This window comes from Barbus barbus (genome assembly GCF_936440315.1).
Source record: "Barbus barbus genome assembly, chromosome: 29".
NCBI lineage: Eukaryota > Metazoa > Chordata > Actinopteri > Cypriniformes > Cyprinidae > Barbus > Barbus barbus.
The window spans coordinates 9,415,625-9,429,315 of record NC_136757.1 but is presented as its reverse complement, the minus strand read 5'-3'; the positions used below and the strand labels follow the sequence as shown (position 1 = coordinate 9,429,315).

At 36.6% G+C, this 13,691-nt stretch overlaps 1 protein-coding gene across 1 annotated transcript in view; it reads left to right on the top strand.

Annotated features, from left to right (window-relative positions):
- Nucleotides 1-13,691, top strand: part of LOC306848926 (membrane-associated guanylate kinase, WW and PDZ domain-containing protein 3-like) — a gene marked incomplete at both ends in the record, with an annotated part of 67,069 nt that overhangs the window by 41,959 nt on the left and 11,419 nt on the right. The window contains 6 exons of the mRNA XM_079383716.1: nucleotides 1,137-1,202; nucleotides 1,465-1,632; nucleotides 3,086-3,620; nucleotides 4,859-5,429; nucleotides 5,523-5,586; nucleotides 6,184-6,564. Coding sequence (XP_079239842.1) covers nucleotides 1,137-1,202; nucleotides 1,465-1,632; nucleotides 3,086-3,620; nucleotides 4,859-5,429; nucleotides 5,523-5,586; nucleotides 6,184-6,564 — 1,785 coding nt within the window. The remainder of the gene's footprint in view (nucleotides 1-1,136; nucleotides 1,203-1,464; nucleotides 1,633-3,085; nucleotides 3,621-4,858; nucleotides 5,430-5,522; nucleotides 5,587-6,183; nucleotides 6,565-13,691) is intronic.

Here is a 13,691-nt window from a genome sequence, read left to right as displayed (position 1 = left end):
GTTTAGGTAATGCAACAGTTTTAGATGAAAATAACTATAAACATTTAGTATATTCACTGTTTTTATCGTATGCAGCTACATTAGGATATGCATTAGGATATGCTCCCAAGTCTCCTTTTTGCTGTTTATAAAGTGTATATAGGGCTGTCACAGTGCAGTTGTGTCAGGTGGAGGGACATGCATGATATTAAAAACAAAAAAACAATAATAATCATCAAAGTTTAACAAGTATGAAATATCACCAATGAGCAAAAAAAAATTCCCTTCTAAAAAAGTAATGAAAAATGTTTGTAAGGTAGGCCATTTCTGGTTTATTCTTCAGTTTGCAGGTAGTAATATTTGTGTATGGTTTAGCAGTATCTGCATGTGGAGGTTTTGGCATGCTCGTATTTTCTTGTGCTTGTTTAACATGAAGTGTGACTGTGCAACTACAATGTGATTTTAAAGAGGATTACACAGAATGAATACTGAAGCTTATAAGATCATTTTCAGATAAATACACTGGAAATAACATATGGTACAGTATTAATGTTTCTTTAATATTGTACTTGACAAGCAAACATCATGTCATGGCAAACAAAAATAACCTGCCGACCAGATAAATAATTTAATTTACCGGTTTATTTTGTAAATTAATTGATTTTATGTTGTAAAGTGTATTATGTCTTTATAAATAAATCCATAAAATACTTTTCATATTTATACTTTTATAAAAATAATAATAGATGGCATTCATTAATCTTACCTAAATTGGGGGTAAATACTATTATACAGTGTAATTTATAATGGTATAGTATAATTGAGTGATTTAGTACTCTTTAATAAGAAAAGTGTACAGATGTTTGCAAAATGCAAAATAGTAAATTTCTGCTTTGAATTTTTAAGATGCAGTACATAATTGCTAACTGTAGAGGGTGGTATAAATGTACATATTTTCAGTTTTAAGAACAAGATGGTCATTGCAGCTTCAAAATTCCATGCCTGCTTTAGGTGGTAGTTTTTCTTTTTTTGTGCTTCCTTCCAATTCTTAAAGAGGTGCATGCATTCTGCTGTTTAATATGTTACGCTTGAACAGTTTGTGCTCAGACATGCATATGCTTACCTTTCTCTGTACTTCTACCTCTCTTTTCCTTCAGACATTTCACATTCATGCATTTGGCAGACACTTAAAGACTTACAAAGCAACTTACAGTGCATTGAAGGTATATATTTTTGTCAGTTTGTGTGTTCCCTGGGATTTGGTCCCATGATATAAGCAGTGCTAGCATCATGTGCTACCAGTTGAGCTACCGGGGCAGAATTTAGATTCACTCCTCTCTGGAAAAATGCTATATTTTTCTTCACCTTTTACCATCCATCTTGTGTAATGTCAGTCATTTCTTTTCTTTACTCTTGGTTGGCTTATTTTTCCTAATAACCTGTCATGTTTAAACCGGTCACCATCTTCTTGTTCTTGCTTTGCAGTGGCAGAGTTTACAGACCAGCCGAGTGAACTGAAAGGCTTCTCTGTTCACACTTGTCTGGTTAAGGGTTCACAGGGTTTCGGCTTCAACATAGTAGGAGGCAGCAGGCGGAGGGAGTTCCTGCAGATCTACAGCATCACTCCCGGAGGACCTTCCACCCTTCACACAGGTAACAGCCCACATCTCTCTGCAGCCGCCCACTGCAGTAGAGCACTGTTTTTACAAATAAAGGAATATTTATGTTTTCTCTATAGGCTGCTGCTGCTCTCTCTCTCTCTCTCTCTCTCTCTCTCTTTATTCATATTGCTCTTTCTGTCCCACCGTGGATTAGCGTTGTGATTTTGTGATTCTGTTGAACGAGTGTCTCGATCTCCCTCTAATCCTAATGGAGTAATGCAGCTATCACTGTGTGCCGACACATACATTTATAAGAAAAATGTGACATTATGAACACGCTCTCTCTCACTTTATTGTGACTTGCATACTAACATACAACTGCATGCATCTATGAATTCTTTTTGCTCATTTATGAATACACCATACACCAAGTTTCACAGTACATTTTTAGATCAGTGCATTTTGCGTGTGATAATGAATTAATATTGTATATAGAAATAGTATATACAGTATATACAGTGCCCTCCAAAAGTATTGACAAAAGTAAAGACAAAATTGCTCTGTTGGCTGTGTGAAAATATGTTAAAACAGCTAATAATAAAACGTGACATTCTGTAGTTTTGTCTCATATTCATCTTTTAATCATATTTGTAAATGTCTTGACTCCACAGCCAACAGAGCAATTTTCTCTTTACTGTTCCAATACTTTTGGAGGGCACTGTATATACTGTATATACTATTTCTATATACAACCACAAAAACCAACGTGTGTGTGTGTGTGTGTGTGTGTGTGTGTGTGTGTGTGTGTGTGAAATACAGAAATATATATTAGAAAAAAATACATATAAACATTCAATAGTTATATACATTTTTAAAAGAAAGTAATGCTTTAGTCAGCAAATTATCAAAAGTCTATAATAGTGTAGTAGTATATATAGTAGTATAGTATAATTATATATATGCAGTAGATGTAGTGCTATACATATATAAGTTGTATGTAAGTTAAAAAGATTGAAAGAAATATGCTTTTATGCATTCAAATGATCAAAAGTGACATTTAAAGACATTTATAATGTTACAAAAGATTCATATTTAAAATAAATGCTGTTCTTTTGAACTTTCTATTCATCAAAGACACCTGAAAACTTGTCACAGATTCCACAAAAAACATGAATCCACACTGATATTAATAAGTTATGTTTCTTGAGCACCAAATCAGCATATAATGATTTCTGAAGGATCGTGTGACACTGAAAACAGGAATAAATTATACTTCTACACGTTTAAAATATTATATATTTTCAATTTTAATATTAAAATTACTTTAAATTGTAATAATATTTAACAATATTATTTTCAAAATCATTAAAGATTTACTTCAAACCTTTAAAAAGTAGTGTGTGTAAAATCTGTTAATTGAAGGTAAGATTAATTTAGTTGAATAGTTTTGGTTAAACCATCATAATGAATGCAATTTAACACTTTTCATCTCTTGCCTCTTCCAGCGGATATTCTGGTGTACATCAATGATACCTGTGTGCTTGGCTTCTCTCACAAAGAGGTAGTGGAAATGTTGAAAGCCATTCCGGTGGGTCACACTGTGGACGTTGTTGTCCGAAGAGGCTACCCCATGCTCTATAACTCTGACGGCTGTCCGAAGATGCCCAATCCTAGGCTAACGGCATCCCTAGACCAGTCACTGCATCTACCTCCACCAACCACCACCCAACCACAGGCCCAGGCTCCTCTCCCATACGCTCAGCTACACCTCAACCATAACGGGCCCATGTGGTCTGATTTTGAGAGGGGATCCTCAAGGAATTTCAGAGTACGGGCATCAAGGTTCAGTTTGGATGCTAATGGTAATTCATCTCCATTTGCTTCTCCTTCAAGACAACCATCATCTTACCAGTACTCTAACGGGTATGGGAGTGGATTCCTGAGACCACCACACTCTGCCAGAAGCATCAGGAGGTTACAGAGTGCAGAACTGGCCAGCCAGAGTGACAGCGAGGTGGTGTCTGCGATTGGATCCCACAGGTGAGAGCATTTATATATATGATTGTCACTGCTATTTTTAGGGTTGAGAGAGTTACATTAAAAATGTACAGTATTTCACTACAGTTTACACAGAATACTTGCTGTAAAATGTAATTTGTAACACATTTCATTAGATTACAAATCTGATTTTTTTGCGTCATTGCTCCAGTCTTCAGTGTCACATAATCATTCAGAAATCATTCTCATATGCAGATTTGGTGCTCAATAAATATTTATTATTACTGTTATGAAAAAAAGTTGTTCTACTAATATTTATGTGAAAATCTTTACATACGGTTTTTCATGGTTCATTGATGAATAGAAAGTTCTTTAGAAATCTTTTGTCTTTACTGTCACTTTTGATCAATTTAACAGGCCTTTCTTAATAACAGTATTTTACTGACCCGCAAACATTTGAACGGTAGTGGATATAATCTGAAAGGGATTTTCTTGATAGACTTCATCTTAAAATTGAATAGTGCCTGCTAACTGGTACTAACACTTTAGCTTACCTTAAAACTAAATGTTGACATGACAATTTACACGAGTTAAAACTATTTCTGCTGCTCAAAATGTACTTCAAGACCCTGCTAAGTTTATAAAAAGACTTCTTTTACTAATCATAGGTGAATTCTTTTCATGGAATGAGGCAGAAAATACATTATTTGTTGCTGTCTTTGCAATGCTAAAGGCTAAAGCACCTTTTTTTTTACCACATGAAGAACTTCCCTTACAAAAATGACAATGTTTTTATTGTAGTAAAAGTGTAGTAACCATGTTTTTTGGCATATTGATTACCATTTGTGTAACTACAATTTTACTACAAATTCCATGGTTAATTTGTGGTTGCCATGGTTTAACTATAGTAACCATGGTGTTTTGGTTTTAATTGTAGAAAAAAACATGGTATTTTTTTGTAAGGGATAGACAAAACAGATATTGTCAATTTAGTTTTTATTGGATTCATAATTCAATGGTCAAAGCCCTTCTGTATGTTATAAGTCCTCAATGACTTTTATTGTTAACAGCGCCCTCCGTCTGCATCATAAGAGTGGTTCTATGCTGTTCAATCAAAATAATTTTTGAATTGAACTGTATCTGATTACCAGTGTTTAAGTTGTAAACGTAACTGAATACAGGTACTTATATTTTTTATTTTTAAATACGTAAAGTTATTTTCCGTCCTTCCTCAACCCTGATTATGATACATCAACGTCTCTCTCTTTTTATCTTCACAGGGCCTCGTTTATCCGTAACCACAACAACAACTCTATGTCCACTCCGCCACCTCTCCGCCTGCACTCCTTCAAATCTTCTGAGAGTGACCTTTCCTCGAGTACTCCACCACCCATATCTCGATTGCCCCTACCCCACAATGAACTAAGTCCAGGCCCTGTCTCTTTCTCTCCTGAAGGAGGAAGGCGCTACACTCATCTCCGTAAACCCCAGCATTCACTGCTAACCCCACCTAGCAGCGCCCATTCAGACGGGCCTTACTTCACCTTCAACGGCACAGCCAGTGCCAGCAGCGGCAGCCCGAACAGCAGCATTCCTTCACCTGGAGCCATGAGCGCTGTGATCAGGAGTGGAGTTGGAGGAATGGCGGGTAGTGGGGAATTAGTCCCCGTTGCTTTGGCTAAATGTGTGAGGGGCAGCAATATGGGGTTCAGTGTCACGGCAGGAGGTCACGGAGGAAGACAGACCCTTGTGAAGAAAGTCTGGGACCACAGACAGTGTATCGGACTGCAGCCTGGAGATGCCATTGTGAAGATCAATGGAGCAGATGTACAGAGTCTCAGCTTTGCACAGGTAGGGATGAAGAGATTGGTATTTAATTTAAGATTTTTGTTATGGTGTTCTTTTATTATTAGTGTATATTTATTTAGTGTGCTTTGATTCAAGGTCCAAAGGATTTTGCAAGAACACACTAAAAAGGGGGAGGTTATTCTGCTGGTTTACAGAGGGGGTAAGTTATATTTTCACCCATTTCATAATACAGTGTCCACATTTAAAATATGGGATTTTCTCCATTTATACCTGTAAATAAACCTAAAGCTAGAATTTTGAAGGCATTTATAAGAATGTGAAATGTACAATAAATATTTCAGATTCTGCACTCTAAGCAATATTTTATTTTATTTTAGAATGAAGAAATAAAATTCTTATTTTATCTCTGCAATAGATACAATAAACTTACAGGCTCCAAGTAAACATTTATTTGTATATATATATATAATTAGATTTAATTATTTTATATTTCATATTTTATTTATTTATTTGTTTAGTTTAATAATAAATATTTTATTTTTTATTTTAATAATAATGTGGTGCCCCATGATCATTTGTCTATAATTTCATGGCCCACATGTTTCAGTCTATTTTGCAATTCCAGTAACATTTAAACAGTCAAATTTTTCAGCCAATACTAATATATCTTGCTTCACTAATCATAAGGTTTTACTCAATCTTGTCATGCAACTCGAGTGCTACTGGCAAAAAAATAAATAAAAATGAATTGTGTAGTCTTCATCTCTGCTCATCAAATATTAATCTTTCTTTGTAGGCCCCTCACATTTCTCCAATTCGCCTAATTCTGTGCGACGACTGACTCCTCCCCCTCCTCGCTCCGCCTCCGACTCTGAAGTCCCTCTCACTGACTCCATGCCATTATCGCGCAGCTCTTTAACCCCGCCCTCTCCAGCGCTGGTGCGCTCCTCATTGGTCCAGAGCACCAGCTTCCTGGATTCTGTTCCTGTCACTCTCACGCTAGAGCCACGCGATTGGATGAGTTCAGAGGAAGGAGGGACGGTACTCAGTCCCAGAGTAAAAACAGAGGAGAACGAGCACCCCCCTGCGCTGAGGGGTTCTGAGGTGGAGCTGAAGAGGAAGCCAGGTGAAGGCTTTGGATTTGTTATCGCCTCTCAGGATGTGGAGAATGTCAAAGGTGAGTTCTTGTAATGCATCAACACCATGCAGTACCTATTGCTAGATATGCTACATATTCCCTGAGTTTTGTAATAAACATGTAAGGTAGAATTAACGCAGTTTATTAAGGGGGTCCTATTATGCCCTTTTACAAAGTCTTGATTTTGGGGGTGTACTAGAGCAGTGGTTTTCAATCCTGTTCCTCGAGACCCAAAGCTCTGCACATTTTGCATGTCTCTCTTATCTGACACACTCATTTGAGTTCATGGAGATCTTTCCTAATGAGCTGATGATCTGAATCAGGTGTGCAAATTAGGGAGACATGCAAAATGTACAGAGCTGTGGGTCCCCAGGAACACGTTTGAAAACCACTGTACTAGAGCATGCTCTCATGCTTGGTGGCTCGAAAATCGCATTATTTTTCACATAATTTACATTATTACAATACCTTTCTACCCTGCCTGGCACAAATGGCTCGATTAGTTCTGGGTTTGATGAAGGCCCGCCTTCCAAAAAATGAAATGTGTTGTGATTGGTTGGCTGTCCCAGTGCGTTGTGATTGGCGAACAGCTTAGACGGTGTTTCGTCAATATTGCTATATCAATTCAGACCTCGAGAATATTGAACAAGAGGATCGCGCAGAACCTTTGCACGCACAGATATTGCAAGACATATTAAAGTGGTAACGTTATTGTTGTTGTTTTATTGGCTAAATCACGTTTTAGATAGGATGTCAACAACAGTAAATGAACTGCATTTACTAACTACTATGCATTTACACAAAGCAGCTCTCTGCTCACAAAGGCTGCTTTATCAGACATTACATGCAAGACGAAATGAAAATGACATCCAAAATTTTCTGAAAACAGTCGCTTTCCTTCAGAAATACAGAGATATAAAAACACCCGCACTGGGTTTCGATTAGTGCTCAACGAAGCGTTCTCCCCACCCACCAACCATTTGAATTTCTGTAGGCGGGATTTATTTTTGTGATGTCACAAATACAGGAAAACAACTTTAGTCCAAACGAGCCGTTTGTTGTAGTTCTTGAAAAGGGATTTAAAAAAAAAAAACGAAATATCTCCCTGTGGAGTGGGCTTTGAGATTTGTAACTTTGTAAATCTTTTTATGCCCAAACATACACACTACACACTGACTAAAATTCAAAAAGTTAAAAAGCATCTTGCAGCCTGCAACGATCCCTGATCTTTCTGAATAATTTAATGGGTCCTCTGTATATTAATAAAAATCTATGTCCATTTTTAATATTTGTCCAGTACAGAAAAAAGAGCAAAACTGACATGAAACCAGATTTCATTCACCCCAATGGAAAGCATGTTTAAACTGTCTGAATCACTCCCCATCCCCTATATAGTGCACTATGTGCTATTTGCCATATATAACATAAATGTGTGAACAAGCAACAGATTTAAAGGGATAGTTCTCCCAAAAATGAAAATTCTGCCATTAATTACTCACCCTCGTGTCGTTCCAAACCGGTAAGATCTTCGTTCATCTTCAGAACACAAATGAAGATATTTTTGATGAATTCCGAGAACTCTCTGACCCTCCATAGACAGCAAGGATCATATGTATATATGTATGTTTGTTCGCTGATACGTTGTTTACATTCAGATCAAAGCATAAACATCGTATCCGCATACATATGTTGTTTACGTATGTGATTCTCTCCAAAATGGCTCTATAGGGGGACGTGGAGGAGACAAATTGTTGAATAATGTTGTTATTTTTGTTTTCTTTGCACACAAAAAGTATTCTTTGTAAAATTATAGTTGAACCACTGATGTCATATGGATTATTTTAACGATGTCATTGCTACGTTTCTGAGCCTTGATCGTGTAAGGATCCTTTCTGTCTATGGGAGGGTCAGAGAGCTCTCGGAATTAATCAAAAATATCTTAATTTATGTTCCGAAGATGAACGAAGGTCTTACAGGTTTGGAACGACATGAGGGTGAGTAATTAATGACAGGATTTTCATTTTTGATTGAATTATCCCTTTAAGTCTTGGCTTTAGTGTCTTTTATAGTGTAAGTGGTTGGAGGCTTCAGATCCTAGAAAGCTTTTGATTGGTCAGAAAATCTGATGAGAAGCTGAAGTGCAGAATGCTGTCATAAAAATTGTTGATCTGTATCGTCAGAAGTGGGAGACTGTAAGTTTTCAATGATTAATGTTTTGGAGCACACTAGATTAATTTTTTTTACTAAGAGCAAAAAAAAAAAAAAAAAAAAAAAAAAAAAAAATATATATATATATATATATATATATATATATATATATATATATATATATATATATATTTCATGGGGACTTTAAAGTGGCTGTAGAATGTTACATGCATAATTGGGCTTATTCAGTGGCAGCTGTATTAGGTTGACTGACTGACAGTGAGACAGAGGCCTGCCAACACTGAGGCCTGCCAACAGTCAGGCCCGGATACACGCAGCCCTCCTTCCCCTCCCACTCTCCCCTACCTAAGCCCACAATGACCTCATTTTGCTCAGTGTTCCTTTGGTTTTTATTGAGGCCATGGCATCACTAAGAGCTTGAGCATCTAAAAAAGTGCCTGTCCCCAATGTCACAGCTGTTTCCATATCAATATCTCAGATGCTACACTTCTGTATGACTTGATTTTATAATCTTTTTGGGAGCGTGTGCTGTCTTGATGTTTTACACACCCTCAGAGTCTAAGTTACAATGAGAGTTAACATTTGATATTATATATATGGAATAGATAAAAATGAATCTTGTATTACCTATATTTTAGTAACACTAGCATAGAAAGCCTATATTCTTTTGGTCTGAGCTGTGGCCTGTTGGTTGTGCTTAGTACACATGGACTGTACAGATGGCTTGATGTTAAAGGCTCAATCTGTCCGTCTTGAGACTGTGATGTCTGATGAAACACTGGGTGTGTGTTTGTGTGTACGGCTGTGTAGAGGAGCATGAAATATCATCAAAAACATGCTGTATAATGACTATAGAGCTATATAAAAATCAGAAATGGTTTCGATTTAAAACGTCAAGGGAGACACTGGGAAAGGGATAAAAAGAGAGAGAATTATGTCAGCAAGCAAAACACGAGTTACAAGATCAATGAATCAATAAGAGTGAGTATCCTAGTTGTGTCACTGCCAGTTGAACCCTTAAAGGGACAGTTCACCTAAAATACAGTAGAAATTCAGCATTATTTACTCATGTTTTTCCAGATATAAGTTACCTTGTTTCTCACGTTTAGTGCTGGCTACTCATTTTCATACAATGCAAGTGAATGGGGACTGGGACAGTCAAGCTCCTATATGACAAAAACAGCACCAAAAGGTTTCATAAAGGTAGTCTATGCTGCTCTGGCCCTGACGTTCAAGTGTTGTGAAGTGATATAATAACTTTGCTACGAACAGACAGAAAATCTATTTTTTCATTGTTTCCCTTTGCTGAATGCCTCTTTATCAGTGGATAACTTTTGGTGTATTTATCACACAAAGTTATAATATGGCTTCAGAACATTTGGAATAATGCGCATCATATAGACTACATTTGGCCTCATAATGTACTGATAACCACCAATAAAATAGCTGTACAGGGTCATACACACAAAGACAAAGGACCAGGGCATCAGGGTAACACATATGATGCTAAAATAATGCAGTAAACATTCCCTAAATAACAGAACATTTTACACAAATAAGTAAAATGAAACAATGAAACAATGACAATGAAATCAATGAACATTTTAACAATGAAATCATTTATGTAAAACAAAATCATATGTGATTTGTCACACAGGGATGTACTTTTGGAATGTCCTTTTACTGTTTTACACTGTAAATTATATGTTAATTAAAGGGTTAGTTTACCCTAAAATGACATTTCTGTCATTAATTACTCACCCTCCTGTCGTTCCAAACCCGTAAGACCTTCATTCATCTTCAGAACACAAATTAAGATATTTTTGATGAAATCCGAGAACTCTCTGAGCCTCCATAGACAGCAAGGGTCCTACCACGATCAAGGCACAGAAATGTATTAAGGATAGTCCATGTAACATCAGGGGTTCAACCGTAATTTTACAAAGCTACAAGAATACTTTTTGTGCAAAAAGAAAACAAAAATAACGATTTTATTAAACAATTTCTTCTCTTCAGGGACAGTCCTCCCCACCATTATCGACGTATATCAAAACTCATATATTGTATAGTATCTTACAGCAGGTTTAAATATTGTGTGATGTAGTAAAATCATGTACAGTTTTTCATTATATGTGGTGAGGTGATTAACAGGTTTGTACTGTAGCATTTTTTTCTGTAGTTATTTTATTTGTGTGTTTGTGTATTTTAATGCTTGTATGTCATTTTGGAGTTACACCCAGTCCATATTCACTTATATGGGAAAGTATGTGCAGTAATTTCCTTAAAAATTCAACTTTTGTGTTCCACAGAAGAAAAAAAGTCATGAAGGTTTGAAATGACATAAGAATCAGGATAAATACTAACATATTTAAAATTTTTATTTTTTTAATATCCCTATTATTAGAGGAACTATTCTCACAGTGCTGTTGTATGCACTTTGCTGATACAGCATTAATTTCAATCACTCAAATGCTTTTTTATTGGCATGACCAGCATGCATCAGCAATGCCAAAGTCAGATTACACACATACGTGCATGTAGGTCTCTCTCTCTCACTCGCTGTGTATCCCCGATCAGCACACCCCCGCAGTGGTCCATGGATTAAATCATTTGTCTCGTTCGCTCTCTTATCGCCCCTCCTCTTATCTCCATCTCTCTGTCTTTATTCCCTGCTTTTCTCTGCCTGTCCACCCCCCTCCCTCTCTCCCTCTCATTCACCGACTCCGGATGCCAAAGGAAAATGAACCCGTTACAGTAAGCGACTCGCTCGCACGGCGAGACAGAAGCTCCTTCTGTTTTGTTTTCATTTGCTTGTTTGTTTTTTATGCCCTCCATTCGTTTTCTCATTATGACCCTTCTGCGTGATCGCTCTCACATGTGTTGGGATTTAAGCGGAGTGTGATCCGGGATCGGGACCCTGCCTCCACACACACACTAATACACACACAAACACACATCAAGCCATGCTGGAGAGACTGCAGTCTGCCTTGAAAAGTGTGAAGGACTCTAAACGTAAATATGTATTTATTTTTCTTGATTTTACCCCTTATTTCTTAAACTGATAACCAGCTTGCTGTCATATTTCTGTGAGGAGAATGTTAGTAGTGGTGCAGATGTTTTTAATGGCAGAGATATGTAGTGCTTTACAGTATATGATTATTGTGGGATTTACTAGGCTCTATGGCCTGTTCATTTTAACTGTCGTGACATGATATCTGCAGTGTGTTTGTGTATGTTTGGGTATTGATATGTGTTCATGTTATGGAATAATTTAAACAGTTTATTAGGGGATAGAATGATCATTCGCTCAGTATAAAAACAAGTAAAGTTATTGGAATGACCCCCACCATAACAGAAAAACAAAGTTGTGTGTGTGTATTTTGTGTATGTAAAAATCAGATCTTTATGCATAGAAAATAATAATTACACAACAGCAATATATTTGTATGATTTTATAGTTGTTTTGCAAAATTTCTCTGTTTTTGACTTGTCAGAATTAATTTGGTTGGCTTTTGCTGTCAGAAATCAGTTCTTAAGGCCCAGTGTGACAGACAGCACTAGACCACAAAATACACACTTATGCACATATTATTGTGACAGTGGAAAAGCCCACTGCGTTTTCTACTCTCTGCTTCAGGTTTAGCAGTACTGCATTGTAGCTAAATCAATAGCACATCTGCAGAACATCTTCTGTTCATTAACTAGCAAGATAAGTGAGATCCTTGTCTCATTCATGCCAGTTCTTATTCATACAGTACATGTGCTTCAGTTGTGACAAAGTAATATGTTTTAGACTATCATTGCAGTAGCTGAATTCTGAGGCTTGTAATCTTTAATTATGCTTTGCAATTATTGCCTCATAAGCATTTGATGAGTAATGTATTTCTTTGACATACTGCTTTTTTTCCAATCGGTTACAGTTATAAGTTTGCTGACTCTGCCAGAAATGTTTTGTGTATGTTTCTTACAAGTCATGCACATGTTCCTCATGTCATGATGAGTGATTAGATTTAGATGTGTATTGAATATCTTGTTTCACTGAAATGCATCAAATTATGTAGGTAATATGAATTGCAAACAACATTTTATGTTGACTAAAGTGGCAGTTATGCCAATATGAACCTGTAGTTATCTACAACAGCATTGTTAGTCAGTTATTAACAGTTATTGGTATTTCTACAGCCATAGCTTTTACTTATATATTGTTAAATCCAGTCTGTTGGTACTGGGAAAAATTGCTGCTGCAATGCAACATGGGTTCATAATGAGCATCAGACACACTCTGTCTTTTTCTTGTCCCTCTCAGTCTCTCTCTTGTATTTTAGTATGCAGCGCTGGTCTTCTGAAGTGAACGGTGTTACAGTGCCAGCCAGTGCATTTCAGCAGCTGTGGAGCACTTTTATTATTGAGATGAAGATGTACAAAGACTGCTACTATATTAGAAACTTTCATCGGTGTCACTTAAAGGCCACCCTGTTTGAACCACTGCACTTGTCTGTGTTTCAGACAGACTGTCATTCTGTGTTGGGGTTATTTTTCAGCGACAATTTCTGCAGGTCATATAGTTAGACAGTAGGTGGCGACAAGTGACAAGTGTTTATGAGTGAATGAGTCAATTATTCATTCAATTGATTTGTTTTGAAAACACTGGTTTATTCAGGAACTAAATAAGTAACTGCTTTATGAGTCATTGAATCATTCACTCAGTTTTTTTTTTCTTTTTCAAAAAGACTAGTTCGCTCCAGAATGAAACGCCACTAGTGTGTCTTTCTCGGCTCAAGAGTTCATTTATTTTTGAATTTGTTTGGAACTGCTTAGGTTGGCGGAGCAATAAATGACAAAGTAATTGCTAATATTGCATCTACATGTACATTGTGTTTAAAACATTGTGCCTACAGTTGCTCATTGTTAACTTTTTTGTAGTTTTGTGTATTTTTTAAAAATTGGTCTGAATATCAGCAAAGCTGTGATTACCTCATGTCTCACGACTACAGCCA